The sequence below is a fragment of the Geotrypetes seraphini genome, chromosome 9 (genome assembly GCF_902459505.1).
Source record: "Geotrypetes seraphini chromosome 9, aGeoSer1.1, whole genome shotgun sequence".
Classification (NCBI taxonomy): domain Eukaryota; kingdom Metazoa; phylum Chordata; class Amphibia; order Gymnophiona; family Dermophiidae; genus Geotrypetes; species Geotrypetes seraphini.
Window position 1 is genome coordinate 54277869 of NC_047092.1, and position 22024 is coordinate 54299892.

Below are 22024 nucleotides of genomic sequence, written 5' to 3' on the forward strand. Positions count from 1 at the left end.
GCTAGTGAGTGAGCTACAAAACTGTGCTATGCAGGAAACCCAATGGCCATGCCACCACCTATGCCAAATCTGAAGGCTCTGACCCTGAGAGACATCCCAAACCGTGCTCTGCCACTGCTCTTCGCATCTCAGCAAGACAGCAGCACTTTATAATCCCAGCCGAGATAGAAAGGAAAATAAAGTTTATGGTGTACTCACCACTGTAAAGGGCTGACAGACCTGAAGTAGTTTGCAGTGGCTCAGAACTAATTCAGCTTCCTCCAAACTGTGGCCACAAGCATTTAGATGATGTCAAAAAGTGCCCTTTTTTGTGAGGAGAGAGAATGGAGCAACAGCATAGAGGGAGAGGAGGGAAGGGATATGGCACTGCCAGATGTACCCACTAAAGAAGGCACTGCTTAGCCTAAACACCCTCAACTTCACTGAACTGAGAACTAGTGCAAAACATACCCCTGCTGGACCCCCTTGCTTTTCAGGGTCTGCTATCTGATAGGGATTTTGACTTATGATCCATCACACTAGCCATGAGATTGTCTAGGTCCTTGCCAAAGAGCAACTGTGCTTGAAAGGAAAATTTGCTAAGGGTCACATTGGAAGCCAAATATCCCATTCATTGCCTAATCCAGAGCATTCTGTGGATGATGATGACACAAGCCACAACATTGCTCAGGACCATGAAAAGGTCAAAGAGCATCTGCAACATAGTCAAACACCTTCAAGAGGAACTGGGGATTAGTGTTGATGTCCGGATCTGGAGCCCACCTTAGCCGAGCATGACATGCCCAGGCAACATAAGATGCCAACACTGCTGAACAGAATCAAAATAGCCAAGAAGATCATCCGTCCATCTGCTGCTGGGAGACAGAGAATGCTGAATTACCAGGAAGCTTTACCATCCTATATATCAGGCTGAATGGAAGGAACAGAATGAAAGTATGCACTAAAGTGAGTAGTTTGAAAACAAGAAAGTTCCAAAGAAGTGTTGGTAAAAGTAGAAGAACCCTGAAAAAGATCATTAATATGGCACATGCCACAGCTAATAGTCAAAAAGCGAAGATTAAACAAACCCAGGCCGCAGCCAATCGATAATGGAGGCAAGCTCTTTTGCCTGCCCAAAGAAACTGCTGAACTAAGCATTCCAGCATTGTTCATCCCAAGAGGTCAAATAAAGAGGGAGCACCTGAAAGACAAACAACAAACATGGAACAATAAGCATGTTGTACAAATTCACCCAACCTAGAAGCAAAAATGGAAAATTTAGGGCCTAGAAAAGCAGTTCCACATTCAAGAAATACAAGCGAGATAAGTCAAGCGGTATGAGCACCCCCAAATATTTCAACAAGGACTCAGCCCATCGCAAAGGAAACAAACCTCTCTAAGCGGTGCATTCCTCGAGACTGGAAGGTAAGGTGACCGATTTATCTAGATTAAGAGAGAGACCAGAATAAAATCCAAATTCAGAGATAAGATCTAATGCAGATGGCAAAGAAACCTTTTAAGAATCAAAAGCATATCGTCAGCGAAAGCTAAGGTCTTCAATTCCACCCCTGCGACACTAAGGCCCCGCACCTCATCAAATTGACGAAAGGTACAGAGCAAAGGTTCCAAAGAAAGAAGAAAAAGCATGGGTGAGAGGGGGCACCCCTGCTGAGTACCCCGGAAGATAGGAAAGGAGTCCATATGTGTTCCATTAACCAATAAAGATGCCCACGGATTACACTATAAAGAATGCACCGCACTGAGATAAAAGCCCCCAAGTCCAACGTACTCACCAGTACGAAACAAAAAAGACCAGTGAACACTATCAAAGGCCTTGGAGGCATTTAAACTGACAAACAAAGCAGGAATGTGGTGATGTTGACAGTGAGCTAGCGCAAAAAGAACCTTCCGCACATTGCATACCGACTGGTGACCACAGACAAAATCTACCTGGTCCTCATGGATGATTGCTGGGAGATGAGGGGCGAGATGGTCAGCCAGCATATGAGAAAGAAGCTAGATCAATGAGATTGGACGATAAGAGCTGAGATCATCAGCCTCCTTACCTGGTTTCAGCAATAAAGTAATAAGCACCTCATTGGTATAACGGGATAATAATAATAACAGTTTATATACCGCAATACCGTTAAGTTCTATGCGGTTTACAATAGATTAAGCGAGGTACAAATTGATTGAATTTAAGAGGGGAGAAGAGGAGAGTTAATAGGACCAGAAATGCGTTGTTGAGGAGAAAGAGATTAATAGGACAGAGGAATCACTATGGAGGAGAAAGAAGATGAGTGGGTCAGTTGTCTAAATACTTTAGGAACAGTTGAGTTTTTAGACATTTTCTGAATTCCTCATAAGTAGTGGGCGAAAGCAATTGATCTAGGTCTTTACCCCACAGTGCTGCTTGATGTGAAAGAAGGTGTTCATGGTGGTTTTTCAGTTTACAACCTCTAAGTGGGGGGAAATGTAAGAATGTGGTAAAATTCACCAGAAAAGCCATCCGGGCCCAGGGTCTTACCAGATTGGAGAGCTTTAATAGTGAATTCCATTTCTACTGCCTGGAAGGGGCAGTTTAGAGTGGACACTATGTCCTCAGAAAGTCTAGATAATCCCGAGGACTAAAGATAATCCACCAATAAATCTGGGGAAGCATCATCAGGAGCAGCGTACAACTGCGTAAAGAAATAATAAAGCACTCGTGAAATGTTAGCCGTACGAGTCACCCTTCCCCCCCATCAGGAGTCCGGAGCATCAAGATCGGTCTCCGACCAGTCCCAGCATCCACCAATCACGCCATAAGCGATGTTTATGATAAGCTGCCCATTTCTGAGAGCGAGAATGAAGGAGAGAATTAAGAGCCTCTTGGGTACACAAATATCGTTCCCTAGTTTCCCCCGAAGGAGCAGAGTGAAAGGATCTCTTAGCAGCACATAAGGACATAATTTCTCTATGGATATGTTTATTTATGGCACACATAAAATAGATAATATGGCCCCGAAGTACAGTTTTAGCAGCTTCCCAGAACAAGATGGGATCATCCTGATGGACATTATTTGCTAAATAGTCATCCCATCGGGCCTGCAGAAAGGTCTGAAATTCTATGTCTTGTGCAAAATAGAAAGGAAAGCACCAAGAAGGAGAGCGGACATAGGCGGCATCCAAGTGAATATCCACCCATAGCGGGGTATGATCAGAAATATTCAGAGGGTCAAGCTCCGCCAACTCAATGGAGGAAAACAATTCCAGAGACACAAAAATATGATCGATCCAAGAACAGGGCAATGGAAAGGTAAGTATAGTCTCAAATTTCAGGATGTAAAAGACACCAATGGTCTATCACAAAAAGGATATCACAAAAATTAGAAAGGAGACGACCCTTTGCCCCCAAAGAAGCAGACAGGGTGCCAGACTTGTCAGAAATGGGGTCCATGTCCAAATTAAAGTTGCCCATTAGAATAAGCGGGTCCCCAGAATACTGGGAACAAAGTTGAGTCAACTTCTACAAAAAAAGGATTCCGACAAATTTGGGCCATAGACAACCAGCAGCAAATAACTCTGATCCCCCAATATCAGGCAAAAAAGGAAATATCTGCCATCCACAGCTTTATCAAGAACCTGAACTCCAAGCGGCAAAGACTTATTGACCAATACCGCAATGCCACCATGACGCCCTAGTGAAGAAGCAAAATAAACCTCCCCCACCCACGAGCGACGCAACTTGAGATGCTTTGCATCCGTTAAGCGGATCTCTTGTACACGCAATATCCAAACGGTATTGCTGCAAAGCAGCCAAAATTTTAGACCAATTGACTGGCAAAGTAATTCCCCTGACATTCCAAGAGATAAGCCTAAAAGGAGTGCTCATATCAGGTAGTTAGGTAAAGAGAAGAAAGCCAGAATGTAGAAGAGAAACATAATGGAGACCCCAGGAGCCTAGCCTCCCCCAGGGTAACAAAGCCTTATAGAGTCCACAGCCTAAAGAACATAATATAAGGGGTCCAAGAGCCCAATAAACCCAACACAGTAACCGAAGGAGGACCACCCATTTTTCCCAATTTCCCCCTACCCAAAGACCCAACCCTCCCACTCAATACTAACCCCCCCCTAAATCCCCACCTACAAAGCTCGATCTGCTTCACCAAGGTAGATCGGAATGAGGGAGTCACTCTACGATGTGAGCAGGGCCCCTGTCCTCCCATAAAAAAGCTCACAGTTCAAATGGAAAATGAGAAACAATAATCCCCAAGCACTGCAGCAAACTTACCCCACCCATTACACACACACACACACTCCCACCTTCCCAAGAGAACAAAGGGTCACCCAAAAAGAAAGCTCAGTGCCTCCCGACTGATACAATTATACGCCACCAATAGGCGGCCAAGCCAGGCCAGCCCCAAGAATGGACAGGAGCAGACCAATGTGAGGCACTAAGCGCAATCCGCCTAGAACACAGCTGGGGAGTAATGGCTATTAAAATCCAGGAGCCTAGAAGCCCCCCAGTAACAACCACACATTCTCAATAGCAAGCAAAGACTCAAACAAGCTACTCACCCCCCCCCCAACATTTTCACATCCAAAAGCCGAGAATAAACAAACCCCAAATATTCCCAACAAGTAATATAAGCACCCAGCTCAAACACACAGAAAGAGAACAAGGTCAAAAATAAAGAGTGGGGGCCCACCAGAGCAGCAAATGGTAGCAACCACCAGGGAAATTCCACCAAAGGCCCCACACAGAAAAGACAACTCAGTAATACAATATCTAGGTAGCTCAAAGCTGCAGGGCAACTCTCGCCAACAGGCAAGCAGAAAGAGAGAGACAAAATGAAGCGCTCAAAGAAACGAGCTCCCCAGAGCCACCAGACACCACATACAACCCCAAACCAGCATCTCCCACAAACCCGCTCTCAACACCCATGCAATGTCTCAAACAGACCCACATGACCAACCAGAAGCCAAACCCATGACAAACACTGCACCAGAAAATCACATTCCCTTCAGACTCCCACAAAGCCCAGTCCAACCCCAGCAATACAGCAGGTTCAATAGACAAATAAGCCTGAGCACACCGAGCACTCAACAGATATAGAGTCCCGGAAAGAGCAGTCACAAAAATAGTAGGACCAAATTTCCTCCGAAGAATCCCAGCAGCACCAGGCTAATCAGGGAGAGGCCGAGGAGCCAGGCTCCACAGGCAAAGCATCCAGATAGGCCCGAGCCAAGAACATAGTGTTGTAAATATTCCACCCAGCGCGCGTCCAAATATTCAATAGTGCTGGGTACAGTAACATGAAGCGATGTTTGCAGGCATACAGCGCAGAGCACACTGGGGAAAAAAAGCTGTCATCGCTCCTTCAGGGATGGAGAATAGTCCTGAAACAACCGGACAGGATCCCCTTCATAGCATAAAGTATTCCTCTTCTATTTATATTGGCACAACAAACTCAGCTTTATGGGCATAATTATGGACCTTCAGGATAACCACCCTGGCCTGTGTGCAATCTTCTATCCGTCTGCCCAGGCAGTGCATGCGCTCTAGTCGTAGAGGCCCAATATCTGCATGTAACGGGAGTTCTGCTCAGAGCCAAGACTCTACCATAGAGAGCACACTAGAATCAGATACAGTTTCTGGGAAGCCCACCAACCTTATGTTGTCCCTCCAGGAGCGGTTTTCAAGAACATCAATCTTCTCCGCATGATGCTGTAATTGCTCCTGGAGAGTGATCAGATCTGCTGCCAACGAGGTGTGTGCATCCTCAGCCAACACGACCCGATTCTCAAGGTCCCCCGTGGGCCTCATGGTGTTGGCGAGGAGAGCCTCCAGTGTAGTAAGCTGTCCTGACAGTTGCTCAAATCTAGTGTCCAGAGTATGCACCACCGACGCTGATAGCACTTCAATGTGCTTAGCCATTAGCTGAAGCACAGGGCCCGATTCCACCGCCGCCATCTTGGGGTCCGATTTCTGGGAGCGTGAGGTCTTTTCTTTGTCGGTTCGGGAGGCTCTCCCACTCAATCAGGCTCAGGTGTTGGACAAACTTGTCCATACACTAACCCAGCCGGCTTCACAGCAATTTAGAAAAAGATTAAAGTGCAGAGCAGGAGGGAAAGGACCCGGGGCCCCGGAGCTCGAGCAAGATGCGTCCTACTCCACTCAGCACATCACGTGACCTCTTAGAAGCGTGTTATATACCGGAAGATATCCTTTCGCCCAGGATTTACCTGAATACACTTACCGTAATAGTTGTGTCGTGTGCTGGTCATTGGTCGCTTTATAGTTCGCTTTTATTAAACGTTTTCGAACAGATACAACAAAGTGTCAATAATTTGGTGATTTTGGTGGGCTTTTCCAATTTTGTTCTAACTTGCCTATGCCTTGCCTTCAAATTGGTTCAAACCACTGTGATGTTTGCAATTTTATTTTGCCTAGCCTTTGCGTTGATTCTACGCTGCAATTTTATTTTGCCTTGCCTTTGCCTTAAATCGTGTGTGGTGGTATTTGAACTTGTTTGGCGGTATTTAATTTTATCTGGTTTGCTAGACAAGTGTTTGAGTTTTTTTGATGATTGTTTGGTGGTATTTTATTAATGGTGCCAGTATGATAACTTCTTATTTTTACTTTTAGAACTGCATGTGTGGTTTTGGCATCTCCTGTCCTTGTATTGCACATCATCCAGAGGTCTTCAGTTTAATACTTTAAGACAGTGACAGTTTTGGATCAGATTCAGCCAGTGTTTATACTAACTTAGCAGATTTGGCCTTCTTACATCCAACCACCCCAGTATAATGAAGATGAGAGTGTTCCAAAGAAGAACAAAACCTACCACCTTCATGATGAATGGGAAATGCACTACTTTTTCATCTTGGTGAAAGACAAGTGTTTTCTACTTTCTAGCGCCTCAGTATCCTTGCCCAAAAAGGGTCATCTGGAACATCATTATAAGGCTCTAAGCCAGGGGTGTCCAATGTCGGTCCTCGAGTACCGCAATCCAGTCGGGTTTTCAGGATTTCCCCAATGAATATGCATGAGATCTATTTGCATGCACTGCTTTCAATGCATATTCATTGGGGAAATCCTGAAAACCTGACTGGATTGCGGCCCTCGAGGACCGACATTGGACACCCCTGCTCTAAGCAATAAGTTTGATGCTGATTTTCAACCCAAAAGTGAAATTCATAAACTGAAGCTCAAAGAACTTAAATTGAAATTGGCTACTCAGCAACAGTTGCTGGCGAAGCCAAGGTCCCATTCAGTCAATGCAGCCATAGCATCCTTCAAGGTCAGCAACCTGATTGCAAAGAAATGCAAACCTTTCACTAAAGGGGAATTTGTAAAAGATTGTTTTCTTGAAGCAGCTGCCAATCTTTTTGAAGGATTTAAAAATAAGAATGAGATCATAGCTGCTATTCAAGATGTACAATTGTCAAGAAACACCGTTGTGTGGCGAATAGAAAAGATATGTGGAGACACAACTGAACAATTGTTGAAGGATGTTTCAAATTGTGTTGCTTTCTCACTTCAACTGGATGAATCTACAGACATAAGAGACATAGCCCAGTTACTAGTCTTTATCCGGATGGTTTTTGAAGACTTCATTATTAAAGAAGAACTACTTGGAATTATTTATTTAAAAGGGAGAACTACTGGTCAGAAAATATTCAGTTCTTTCCATTCTTTTATGACAAAGTATAATCTTCCATTGCATCGACTTGTTTCCATCACTATTGATGGAGCAAGAGAAATGACAGCTGAGGTTAAGGGTTTCATAGCCCTCTGTAGACAGCATGACAACTTCCCTGATTTAATTTCTTACCACTGCATCATTCACCAGCAAGTTTTGGCAAGCAAGAGACTCAATACAAAGACTGTCATGGACATCACTTTCAAAATTGTAAATTCAGTTCGTGGAAGATCACTTCAAAGATGGCTTTTCAATCTTACTCTTGGTGAAGGGGCAGCGGAAATCATTTTGCACACAGATGTAAGGTGGCTAAGTAGGCACAAATTTCTGCAAAGATTTTGTGATTTGCTGAATGAAATAAGAAGTTTTTTGAATGAGAGGGGAGATGACCAAGCAGAGTTGGAAGATGAGGAGTGGTTATGTGATCTGGCATTTCTCGCTGACTTTACAGGCAAACTAAGTGATTTGAACCTTGAACTACAAGGTAAAAACAAATGCATTGACGAAATGATGAGTACAGTTTCATCCTACAAGAGAAAATTTGAGCTAATGATGACTGACCTTGCAAACAACACTGTTAATCATTTTCCTAATATGCAGGACCATCTGGGACAATATTCAAATTTGTTTTTCAGAATGAGAAGTATGTGACATAAATCTGTTCTGTTATTCAGGAATTCGAAAATAGATTCTGTGACTTCCAAAAAATTGGAACAGTTGTGGAGTACTTGTCATACCCATTCAAAGTAGATATGGACATTAAAGAAACTGCAGCTGTTATCAATAAAAACTAATCTAATCTAATCTAATCTAAATCTTGGGTTTATATACCGCATCATCTCCGCAGATGGAGCTCGACACGGTTTACATGGTTAGGGAAGGAACGGAACTCCAGTGGAATTATATAAGTATGAGAGAAGAGAGGTTGGTGTGAGAGTGCCAGGAGCGGGACGGGGTTACGTTCTGGAGAAGAGCCAGGTCTTCAGATGCTTACGGAATGGTAGAAGGGGGCTCAAATTGCGGAGAGGGGAGGGGAGACTGTTCCAGAGCTGAGTGATTCTGAAAGGGAGGGAAGAGCCAAGTTTACCAACAAGGGAGATGCCTTTTAAGGAGGGGTAGGATAGTTTTAATTTTTGAGTGGATCTAGTGGAGGTTGGATTTGAGGAATTCCAGGATAGAGGGATAAAAGGAGGAAGGATACCGTGGAGGATCTTGAAGGTTAGGCAGGCACATTTAAAGTAGACCCTGGAAATAACGGGAAGTCAGTGGAGTTTGGATAGGAGCGGTGTGACATGGTCAAATTTACTTTTTGAGAAGATAAGTTTGGCCGCGGTGTTCTGGATTAGTTGGAGTCTGTGGAGGCTTTTCTTTGTTAAGCTTAGGTAAATGGAATTGCAATAATCCAATCTGGAGAGGATAATGGATTGTACGAGGACGGCAAAGTGTTTTTGGTGGAAGCAGGATCTCACTTTCCTCAGCATGTGAAGGCTGCAAAAGCATTTTTTTATCAGGGAGTTGAGGTGGTCGTTGAAGGATAATGATGAATCTATGGTGATGCCCAGAACTTTGCTAGAGAATTCCAGCTGTAGAGAGGAGCCTGTGGGCAGTGGGATGGAAGTGGGTAATTGATCAAGTTTAGGGCCGAGCCAAAGTAGTTTAGTTTTGGACTCGTTCAATTTCATTTGTACAGTGTGAGCCCAGGATTGGAGTTTGGTTATGCAAGAAGAAATGTTAGCTGCGAGATTGGTGAGGTTCGCGTCGGTCTCGATGAGGACCAGGATATCGTCGGCGTAAGTGTAGAGTGTTTCTAGGGGGGATAGGTGGAGAAGATTCAGGGAGGACATATAAATGTTGAAGAGGATGGGAGATAGGGGGGAGCCTTGTGGGACTCCACAAGTCGGTTTCCATGGGGAGGAAGAGGAACCATGTTTGGTGACGGTGTAAGAGCGAGAACGTAAGAAGTTCGAGAACCAGTCAAGGACTGTAGAACTAATGCCTATCTCGGAGAGTAGGAAGATTAGAATGTCATGGTGGACAACGTCGAAGGCAGCAGAGAGGTCGAATTGAAGGAGAACGGCAAATTTTTTGTGAGAGTGAAATTGTTGGATCTTCGAGATTAGGGAGGCCAGGAGGGTTTCGGTACTGAAGTTGGGTCTGAAGCCGTATTGATAGGGTAGGAGGACAGATAATCTTTCCAGGTAGGCTGAGAGTTGGGAGGAGACGATGGACTCTAGCAATTTGGTTAGGAGCGGAATGTTTGCTATTGGGCGATAATTGGATGGGGAGGAGGGGTCTAGGTCAGCTTTCTTCAGTAGGGGGGTCAGTGCAATGCGTCCCATTTCAGGGGAGAAGAGGCCCGATGATAGGGCAGAATTTATGAGTATGGTGAGAGAGGAGATGGCCTGTGTGGGTATTTTCTCAAATAGATAGGATGGGAATGGATCCAAGGTGCAGTTACTCATTGAACAAGCCATCTCTTGAAAATGAAATATTAACCCTTAAAAATGTCATTTTTTTCAAGACCCATGCTGAGCAAGAATCGTTTTGGAAGCTAGTGCCTAGAGACAAATTTTCCAACTTGAGAAGATGCAGTGAAGCTGTACACTCCTATTTCAGTTCAACTTATTTGTGTGAATCAGTGTTTTCCCATCTGAAAATGACAAAGAGTACACAACGTTCCAACATGACAGATGAACATCTCCAGGATTTCCTGAGACTGACCCTCATGCAATATTCACTCAACTTCAAAAAACTGGTGGATGAAATGAAGGCTGAGAGACATCTCACTAATTAGCAAGAGAAAAATACTAAAGATTGTGCAAGATCAGCCTGGATCAATACTCGACCCACATTTAACACAAATTATTCAATAAAAGTTAAATAAAGTTATTAAGACAGTTAAAGAAAGTTATTACTCAATAAAACTTTAAGAAAAATATGTACTTTCCATTTCCCCTCGCAGTTCTTACTTTGTCTCTCTGTTTTGTTTTTGCTTAATTTGCTTAACAGCTGATCACATCCAACTAAATGACAGAAGGTTCATTAAAAATTTTATTTTGGGGGGAGACCCTCCAACTTTATTGGGTTAAAATTAAATTTGAAACTAATCTGAAACTTAATTTTCATGGTGGTAGGTCACCGGCACTTTTGGCTGGAAAAAGTAGATCATAACCTGTTTGAAGTTGGACATGCCTGCTATATATGATAAAGCTCATCCTTTGAGTTCTCTATCTTCTGCCTGCTGTTGGATGGTTATAATCAGAGAATAGCACAGGGACAAAGTTTGTCCTCATCCCTGCCCAATCCCTATCCCCGCAGACTCCGTCCTCATTTGTACAATTCTTGAACACTTATGATTGTATAATTAAATCTTCTTATTAAAGTATAAAGAGATTATGTACTTACCCTGGTAAGCACTTTTCCAGTAGATAGGTGAGACATTCTAGACAATAGGGTTATTTCCCCATACTTGGATGCTCTGCAGAATAAAACCACTTTGGATTTTTCACTCTGCCTCTGTAGTACTTCATTGATTGGTTTAGCACCCTCTACAGTCAGTACCCAAGCACCGAGAGGCATCCACCTATGTGAAGTAGAGGCACCTGTAATAATAGGTCAAACAAAGTGTTCTGCTGAAAGTAATGAAACAGTCACCACAAACCCATGCTCCAAAGTTTGGAGCGATGCACAATTCCTCAAGAAAATTAACATATAAATAAATACTTACCAGCCCTCAAGGGCTGAGAGACCTTCAAGAAGCAGCTTGGAGAAGCATAAACAGACAAACTGTAAACAGGCATAGAAAATCCAGGGCGGGGAGTCTAGAATGACTCACATATCTAATGAAAAAGAGCTTACCAGGGTAAGTACATAACCCATTTTTCCAGTGCAATAGGTGAGACATTCTAGACAATAGGGACATACAAAAGCAGTCCCCCCAAACAACTAGGGTGGGCTTGCTTTGCCGTCCCCTAAGACTGAGGACCTGAAGGCCATGTCCTGCCTTGCAGCAACATCCACTCTATAAAACTTGGAAACATGAGAAAAAAAATGCTGCCCCACAAATCTCCTCAGGAGGGACAGATCTAGCTTCGGACCATGAAGAATCCACGCTTCTGGTAGAAAGCACCTTGACGGAAACAGGGAACTGTTTCCCAGAAAGAATGTAGGCTGACTAAATGGCTATATAGATCCATCTGAATATCTGGGCCCTAGAAATACAAGCACACCGCTTAATCAAATGAGTCAGCACAAGCAGATGATTAGAGAGGTGAAACTCGTGAGTGACCTCCCATCCACGCAAGAGACCCCTGCGTACGTCCAGAGGCTACAACAGGCAGTCCTGAGTCAAGGAACCTATTGGCAGAAATTACATTACATTAGTGACTTCTATTCCGCCTGTACCTTGCAGTTCTAAGCGGATTACAGAGTAAGATAGCTGGACATTTCCAAGAAGTTACAATTTACAGAATAAGATAGCTGGATAACAGTATAAGGTAGCTGGACATTTCTAAGAAGTTACAATTTACAGTATAAGATAGCTGGATAACAGTATAAGGTAGCTGGACATTTCCAGGAAGTTACAATTTACAGCATAAGGTAGCTGGACATTGCCAAGAAGTTGCCTTTTGGGGATGATTACATAGTAGATGCAAGGGACGCTTATATAGTGGAAATGCAGGCAAACACACTGCCTGAGCAACATGAAAAGCCGAAACAAAGGCCTAGAGCAGGGGTGTCCAACCTGCGGCCCCGTGAAGTATTTTGTGCAGCCCCAGTCAATGGTGATGCAGTGTTTTCCTCTGCTGCCCCTGGGTGTTTACTGTCTTGCTGGCTCCCTCCTCTGTTTTGCTGCAGCGTTTGCGCATTTGTGCGGCCCAGTGAAGCCAAAAGGTTGGACACCCCTAGCCTAGAGCATCAAATCCAACAGAGAAGCATCTGATAGGTGGCCAAAGGGAGCCTAGATAAAGCTAGAAAGCATCAGGCTAAGGTCTGAGGCATGGATAGGATGGACAACCAGCTGTCTGACATGATGAACCCCCTGCAAGAATTGAGCAAGATTAGGATGAGCTGCCAAAGAAGACCAACTTTCCCGGGATCTAAGTTTATAAATCTTACCTTAATTGCTTCTGATAATTTCAGTTATACACAGTTGAAAGCAGTGCAACATACAGAAAGTGAAAAACTATCAAAGTATCAACTGCAAGAGACAAGATTTTGGACCAACTATTTTAAGGCCCTCAGTATTATAAAGAATGATTCTTTATGGAAAACTAGTGCCTTAAGTGTCCGGTGGTCGCTTCCGCAACCACTTTCAGCTCTCACCTCTTCCAGCACTGGACACACGCACAAGCTGAACTGCCTCCAATGGTTACCTTAGATTCTGGAACGTTGCCCGCCTCACTGCTGTAACCTCACATAAGTGCTTTCCTGCATCTGTACATGATTGTGAGGTGGATTGGAGAGGACAATTGCGCACAGATGCAGGAAAGTGCTTGCATGAGGTTACAGCAATGAGGTGGGCGACGTTCCAGAACGTGACCACTGGACACGGCCGCTGGACACTTAAGGCACAAGTTTTCCATAAAGAATCATTCTTTATAATACCGAGGGCCTCAAAATAGTACCTGGCGGGCTGCATGCGGCCCCTGGGCCAAGAGTTTGAGACCACTGCCCTAGACCTATGAGAACCATATAACTTAGGACTATTTTATAGCATTAATTACTCTACAGAACCTTGACTTTGAGTGAGCAGAGATGGAAAGATTTGTAATGGAAATGAATCTTTGACACTCAGTTGAAGTAGTAGGGAGAACAAAGGTTCTCTGGGCTACCGAGGAGCATGGTGGCTGGTTCTCACTTGAGTTTGAATAATGTCTTTAGAACAAGAGGGATTGGTGGAAGCACATATAGGAACTTGTGTGACCAATCCAGAAGAAATGCATATGCATATGCTTCCAAGAGATGTGGGGGAACTGTCTGGATTAGAATTGAGGTAACTTGTGATTGTGGGGAGATGCAAACAGGTTTATCTGAGGAGTCCCCAAAACTGAGAAGCTGTTGCGCAAGACCTTGAATTTAGAGTCCACTCGTGCGGCTGAAGAAATCTGATGAGCCAGTTGGCCAGATCATTCTGCTTCCCTTGCACATATACTGTCTTGAGGAAGAATATTTCGAGAAATTTCCCATTTCCAAATATGAAGGGCTTCCTGATATAGAAGAAGAGAGCCTGTACCCCCTTGTTTGTTGATATAGTACATTGCCACTTGATTTTCCATTCTGACAAGGAGTACTTGATTGAGAAGATGATCCTGAAATGTTTTTAGAGCATTGCAGATTGCCCAAAGCTCAAATAGGTTGATGAGGAGTGATCTCTCTCTCAAGCAGACCACACTCCCTGAGTTTTTAATCTGTCTAGGTGAGATCCTCATGCATACATGGATGTGTCTGTCGAGTACTCGCTGATTTGGAAGTATCGTATTTTTCGTTCCATAAGACACACTTTTTTCCCCAAAAAAAGTGGATGGAAGTGAAGGTGCATCTAATGGAGTGAATATAACCCACCCCACCCCACCCCTGAGCATTTTGGACTTGCAAAAAATACCTACTGTACCCAAATTTAATACCTTGAGCAGTCATGAGCAGCCCGTCGTGGTGTAACCAGGATGAGGAGGACCAACAGTGCCACCAGAGGCCATGCAACAGCAGCTGGATGAATCTGGGCAGCACAAACAGCAGCTACTGAAGGAGATGGAGGCTGCCCAGGTGCTAGTGAACATGACAGCCTGGACAGTTGCTGCAGTGGACAAAGGGCGGGAAAGCGCCGACTAGGAGGTGTGGGGAAAACCTGAGCCGGACTCTACTGCTGAGGCCTGAAAGCAGAAGTCTCGCCTTGCCAAAGCTGAGGAAGAACCGGATTCAACACAGGCTGGGGCTGGAGGACGACAATGGCGGTGAGGTCTGGGAGGCGAGGAAGCAGAGTGGGAGTAGTGCTCTATCATGTCAGTTCAGCCCCTGCCCGGGGCTCAACAGTACCCGGATGCTCTAGAGCAGTGTTCTTCAACCTTTTTACACCTGTGGACCGGCGGAATTAAAATAATTATTTTGTGGACCGGCAAACTACTAAGACTGAAATTTTTTTTTAAAAACCATCGCCGCCCTGTCCCCGCGAGCTCGGTCCCACAAACCATCTGATCCCATCCGCACAAGCCTCAAATAGTTATGATTTTATATTGAACATATTTTATTAAAGTATAAAAAGAAACAATATTCTGTACAATTGTCATTTTATAAATACAAATAATACAGAGCAAGGATCAACAAACCCCCTGTCTCCCCTCCCCTTCACATATATCCCCTCTACTATCAAGAAAACTGAATAAGCCAAATTTCTCTAATCTTTCGCTGTATGGCAGCTCCTCCAACACCTTAACCATCTTAGTCGCTCTTCTCTGGACCCTTTCGAGTAGTAGTACCGTGTCCTCCTTCATGTACGGTGACCAGTGCTGGACGCAGTACTCCAGGTGAGGGCGTACAGCGTCATGATAACCTTCTCTGTCTCTTCAGTCCAGCATCTGCCCCTTCCATTCACTGTCTGTCTTTCCCTGCCATCTCTCCTCCTGCCCCCCCCCTCCCCCCAATTTGGTCTGGCATCCATCATCTTCCTTCTGTTCCCCTCATGGTCTGGCATTTCTGTCCTTCCCTCCCCCCTGTGGTTTTTAGCATCTCTCTCTTCTCATTTCCTCCACTCAGATCTGATATTGTTCTCTGTTCTCTCTTCCCTTTTCTTCTCTGGTCTTCCTTCTCTATTTTCTGCCTCCATCTAAATTTAATTATTTTTTACTATTTAGTCCCGTTTCTCTCTTTTCACTGTGTCTACCCACAGCTTGTCACCCCTTTCCCTCACCCCTCCATTATCTTACTATTTTCTTCCCCCTTTATTTAGCTCCTCCTTCCATCTAGTATGTGTTCTTTCCCCACTTCCAATTCAACATCTGCTCTCCCCTCTCAACTGACATCCATCTGCCTTCTGCTCTCTCTCCCTTCTTCTCACTTCCATCATCTGTCTCCTTCTCTCTCTCATCTCCTCCATTCCATCATCTGCCCCTTCTCTCTCTTCCCCCCCCCCAACTTCCCTCATCTGCCCCCCTTCCCCTCACCTTTGCGGGTCACTTTCTTTCCCCTGAGGGTGGTTCATGTCAGAGGGGAAGCTTTGGCCGAGCATAACTGCTTGCAAGGAACAGTGGAACTTACTTGATGTCATGCTGGGGCCCGTTGCCGTTTGAAGAAAAAAAAAAAAAAAAGGACCTCCAAAGGTGAGAGGAAGGGAAACCTCCAGGACAGCTGCTCTTTGCCCTCCTTCAGCAGCCCAAGAGTCTTTAGGCAAGCGGCAGCTCTGTGTGCTTTTAACTTCGGCACAGAGCTGCCCCTAAGCAGTAGTTTAGCGCGGTTTCATGAGGCAGCCTCGAGGCCTCTGCTAGGCCGGCCCACATCGCATCATCGAAGTGGGCCGGCCTAGCAAAGGTCCCGAGGCTGCCTCATGAAACCGCGCTAAACTACTGCTTAGAGGCAGCTCTGTACCGAAGTTAAAAGCATACAGAGCTGCCGCTGCTGGTCGGGAGGTGCGAAGACAAGGCAGGAAGCATACGCTGCAGGAGTCCCGGCGAAGGCAGAAGTCCCGGCACAGCGACGGCAACAGGAAGTTGCAAGTCAGCTGACGTCGGCACTTTTCGTTGCGGCGGGGACCCAAGTCCTTCGCGGACCGGCAAGATTTTTTTGCGGACCGACACCGGTCCGCGGACCGGCGGTTGAAGAACTGTGCTCTAGAGGCCGTGCAGCAGGATCTGGAGGCGGTGAATGAGCAGGCTAATCTAGCTTTTCTGGGCTTGCGTAGAAACTTTGGGCAATTCCAGCTGTAAAATCAAGTTCTACTTTACAGGGAACACTTACTTAAAAAATGATGTTATCGCAAAGGAGTTTCAGTGTGGACCTTCAGGAAGACTGGTATCTTATTGTGAGGGAGCGCCTGCGCTGGCTGCTGGTATACTGTGAGTATACCTGATCTCAGGGGTTGGACTTGTTCATTCCTGTTATTACTATTATCATTAACAGCAATGGGGACAGGTTTTTAACTCAGTCAACATTTGTCTTGGCTCTTCCCCCCCAACCTTTATCACTGAAGCTGTGGCAACCAATTCGGGTGGAGGTAGGGACTGGAACTGCCTACCAGTTAGACCTACCCTGTACCCTTTCCTGGCCTACCACTAGACCACCAGAGAGGGTACAGGATGTGGGGCAGGGTAGGGTGCAGAGCCTGGCAGGGAGAGGGGCTGGCTGCATAGCCTGGAAGGGCAGGGAGGGAAGGGGGCTAGGTGCAGAGCCTGGTAAGGCAGGGAGGGAAGGGGGTTGGGTGCAGAGCCTGGTATAAGTATACAATTTGGTTCAGAATCGGTTTTTTTCTTGTTTTCCTACTCTAAATTTAGGGTTCGTCTTATAGTCAGGTGCATCCTATGGAGCGAAAAATATGGTATGTGTTACAGTCAACCTCTGGATAGATTTGTTGGACACAACCACCATTGGTGTGATTGACAAAGAAGTGAGGAGACCTTGATCCACTGGGAGAGTAGATCTTTGGCTTGAGACCATTAGATGCTAGATTCCATTGAGCTGGTCTGAGGTGGAGATGGGTGAAGGGGGGTCACATGAACTGTGGATGCCATGTGGCCCAGAAGATGCATCCCTTTGTCTGGCCAAAATTTTCTGAAGAGTGGACATGTGAATGCAAAGTTGAAGCAAGGTGTCTCATCTTTCCTAGGACAAGTGAGCTTGTAATAGAGTGGTATTGAGTACATCTCCTATGAACTCCAATATCTGTGTGGGTTGAATATGAGATTTTTGATAGTTTACTTAAAATCCAAGAAATTCTAAAAGGGCTATAGTCGCCTGTGTAGCCAACCATACTGCTTGAGACAATGGAGCTTTGACTAACCAATCATCTAGGTAAGGAAACACTTGGAAACCATGAGTATGAAGGATTGCAGCTACCACCACTAGGCACTTCGTGAATACTCTGGGAGAGGAAGATAGGTTGAATGGTAGCACCATGTATTGAAAATAGTGATGGCCGACACAGAAGCAAAGTAATTTTCTATGGGTTGGATGTATGGGGATGTGTGTATATGCCACTTTAAGGTCTAGAGCTATTTGGGTATAGAGTTCCAAGGGATGGCATGCAAAGCTTCTCTTTGACTAAATATTTGTTGAGAGCTCAGAGGTCAAGAATGGGATGAAGACCTCCCATCTTCTTTGGAATTAGTAAATACCTTAAGTAGAACCCCTGGTTTTTCTGGATAAGAGATACTGACTCTATGGCACCAGGTTGTATAAGAACTTCTATTTCCTGAAAAAGAAGGGAAGTCTGGTGAGATGTGAAAGATGACTCTCTTGGAGGGTTGTTTAGAGGAATGCTGATGAACTGTAGAAAGTAACCCTCCTGTATGAATTTTAGGACCCAAGCATCCATTATGACAAGAGTCCAACGTAGATGTTATAAGAGAAGATGCCTCTGATAGATTGAGGAGGAGGCAGAGAAGGATGAATTGTGGATATGCTCTCTAGAAGCATGTCAAAAATACTGTTGATTTTTGAGGAATAGGAGGTTGAGCTTTCTGAGGCCTCTGTCTCTTTTGCCTCTTCTGCGGTGGAGGTTTAGAAGAGGACAACGTTGCTGGATAGTGTCTCTTGTAAGAAGTATAAGGTTGTATCTGATAAGACTTAGCAGGTTGAGACTTAGAAGACGTAGACAAAGCTAAAAGACATGCTCTGTTCATGTCGAGTAAGTCTTTGTGTTGTATCCGCGACCTTATCCTCAAAATACTCTTTTCCACGACCTTATCCTCAAAATACTCTTTTCTAGACAAGGTATATTTGCTAAGTGATCCTGGATATTGACGTCAAGGTCAGAGACTCGAAGCCAGGCTGGGTGTCTCATGGCTATGGACTTAGTTGATGTTCTGGATGTTAAATCAAATGCATCAAAAGCCGATCTAGTCATGAACTTCCTGATCTAAAGGAGACTCTGAGTAGTTTCTTGGAACTCCGGAAGGCAATCAGATGTAATATACTGCTCAAAATCAGCAAGTTTCTTCATGCGCTGTTTAAAGTAAAATTTCATAAAGAAGTTATAGGTGAGAATTCTGCTAGCTAACATAGAATTTTGGAAAAGACGGCATCCAAGTTTATCCAATATACAACCCTCTTAGCCTGGTGGTGCACTGGAATATTCTTGTGTGCTGGAAGGCTTTTTAAGGATTCCATGAGCAAGGACTGGTGCTGTAGCTGTGGCCTATCAAAACCTGGGCATGACTGGATTCTGTAGTTAATCTTCCTATGAGAGATGGGAAGTGTAGGAGGAGTCTTCCAGTTTTTAAACATAGCTTTCTTGGCCAAATGGTGGAGTGGTAATTTGAGAAGGTCTTTAGGTATTTCATCAAAGTCCAACACCTCAAGGAGCTCTACTCTTGGCTCAGAGTGGGTCTGCAATTTAACTGGTAAGGCTTTGCCCATCTGTCATATGAATTTTGTGAAAGACAAACCTTCAGGAGGTGATCTACGTCTGGGCAGAGGAGGAGATGGATCTGATGAAATTCCATAAGACTCTAGAGCTGAGAGTTTTGGCTCAGATCAATGTTATCATGAATAGAGAGATCTGAATCGATTTGCCCAACTTCAGGTGACTCATGGTATGAAGGAGAAGATGGAGGTCTATGCTTCTTAGCCTGAAGAGTATGGTGACGCTGAGAGCATCGAGAAGAACTCCGAGTATGTCAGTACCAATCAGATGAAGATAAGGAAGAGGTTCGACACCTAGAGTGTATTAATCTTGATATGCTTAAAGGAAAATGAGATCTGGTACCATTGGATCTCAATGCTCTTTTAGATATGGATTAATAGGAGTAGAGCGAGGATCGGTACCATGGGACCTAAATGCTCTCTGAGATGTGGATTTACTAATAGGAGAGCGAGGTTCGATATCCTGGATCTTTGATGTGCCATGTTCAGGATGGGCTGGTACTAAGAGAGGCAGTGCAAGCACCGGTGCCAATTACATTTAGAACAGTGTGGCTAATTCTAAATGGAAAAACTCCTTAAGTTGGTCCTGGAAGGACTGCACCAGTACCATTTGCTCAATAGCTGGTGCCACTGGTGCAGAAGAATGTAGAGGCATGGGTGACCTTGTTGACGAGGCATGCCTCAGAGGTGACAAAGCCTGCACCGCTGGAAATCAATGGTGACATCGTCACTTAGCATGCATTAAAGTACTCAATGCAGAAGATGCTTGTGATGTCGGTTGAGATGAGAACGGCTTCTTAGCAGGCTTATTCAATGTAGGACTGAGTCTGACTTCAAAGGAGGTGTCAATGCCGGTACCGTTGGCACAAATTTATCCTCCGAGACCATTGCTGCTCCAAAAAGCTTCTCCTGCTGGAGGCGTCAAGCCTTAAGAGAGTGTTTTTTCAGCGTAAGACAGGGTAAGACAGCAGGAACAAGAGTCCATTCATAGCTATGGCCCAAGACAGTTGAGATGGGCCGTTGACAACGAGAGCACTTCTTGAACCCACTGGAAGGCCTCAATATCAGAAGGAAAATCTCAGCAGAAAAATAAAAAAAATGCAGTGGTTGCAAGTGTCCAAGAGATTACTCAATGTTCAGTGCCCGAAGGCTGAACAGTCACAAGGCCCAACTGAGGACATTTTTTGAAGTCAAAAACGCGATGAAAAAACAAGCAAAAATTAAAGGGAATGCTAGAAAAATAATGAAGTTAAAATAAAGAAATGAGCAGAAGGCAAAAAAAAATAAAAAATATATCTATATCTATATATATGTATATTGTTGATGGGAAGGCAAATTGTATGTACAGAGTCAAGACGCAACTTCTTTGCTCCGCAGAAAACAAAGAACTGAGGAACCGCGAGCCAACGTCAGGCGGGAAGGTACTCATGCATGCACAGTGCAGGCAGTCTCGAAGCTTCACTAAAGCTTAAAGTAACAGTACACTTTAGCACTGTGAGAATATGCTGCCTGCTTGTCCTAGGATAAGCACAATTTTATACTATTTTCAGAACAAGTATGAATTTGACCATTGTTAAACTAGGTTCTGGATACCAATTTTATATAGACATCTAGATGTCTGTATTTCTTTTATAAAATAGGCACCCTGTTATAAAATTACCACCAAAATCATTTGAGCCTTTACAAACTTTCCTGCCCCATGTGTAGGTAAACTAACAAATGTACAGCCTATATTAGCACAACTTTTACAGCAGTTAGAATAGACATTCCCAAAGGTGGGAACGTGGTTGGGTTTTCACTGAGCACATAGTTTTACATTTTTTGTAATATTTGAACTTAGAAAAATGATATGCAACAAAACACAGGTGTAAATGTACATGTATAGGCTTTCTGAGTTTTCACAGCACAGTATGTAAATTTTTGCACTGAAAATCTGGAGAGTTTATGTGGTAAAAAACTGTGTGTACTTTTCACTGATGTATCTAGTCATAAAATTACTCCTAATACGTAGAAATTACCTGTAAAGGATCTTTAATGTGCTTTAGTGCTCATAAAAGAATGCCAAAAAACAGGCAATTGTTTAATTTTAAAATATTTCATAAAAAATATTGACAAATGAAATAAAAAAATATAAAGTGGCCTTATGTGTGCTACTTCTGCTAGAGTTATACCTAAGAACAGGAAAAGAGTTTCACTCTTCTTGTTTATTGATTTTCTAGATTAAGAATCCCAGTGAGAGAATTGTAACAGACAACCATAAAATTATTTTTGGTGTGCTTATTTGCCTTTCCCTTGCATCTATTTGGCCTGTGCCTGTAGACAATTATGCGTTCAGGCCTAGACTCAGGTGCTAATAATGAAGGACAAATAAAATCATATGTGTAAACTTCCCCTTCTGATGAAAATTTATATTAACTTTCTGCCACTGTAAACAGAACTGCATAGCCCAGTGTCCCTGATGAATTGGTGATGAATTCAGTCATTTATATCCCAGGAATCTGTGCATTTATGGGAAAAGATGAAAACCGTCTGTATTGTGTAACCTTCCATGTCTTGAGTAAGAAAAAGAAAACACCAGCCTGTTTAGTTCGTCACTTAAAGTGTGTAAATTTCAGCTCAAACAGCAATTTCTTCAAGACTGTCAGTCTCAACTATGAGAATCTATGCCAGTATAAACAAGACACACAGTGCAGAGTGCCATGTTATCATTAAAACTGTGAACTTCTACACTTTCAGCCTTCCATAAAAATTGTTATGAATATCTTCACTATACAACAGAATCTTTG

At 44.0% G+C, this 22024-nt stretch overlaps 1 protein-coding gene across 29 annotated transcripts in view; it reads right to left on the reverse strand.

Moving 5' to 3' along the window:
• The window catches only part of FOXP2 (forkhead box P2), a 979918-nt gene that overhangs the window by 423528 nt on the left and 534366 nt on the right, over nucleotides 1–22024 (reverse strand). Inside the window, exon 1 of one of the 29 annotated variants that reach the window (XM_033957732.1) lies at nucleotides 11073–11123. The exons of the other annotated variants lie outside the window; for them this stretch is intronic. Within the exon in view, the coding sequence (XP_033813623.1) occupies nucleotides 11073–11108 (36 nt within the window). The 5' untranslated portion in view covers nucleotides 11109–11123. Of the gene's footprint in view, nucleotides 1–11072; nucleotides 11124–22024 lie in introns of those variants that run through there. 29 annotated transcript variants of the gene reach the window in all.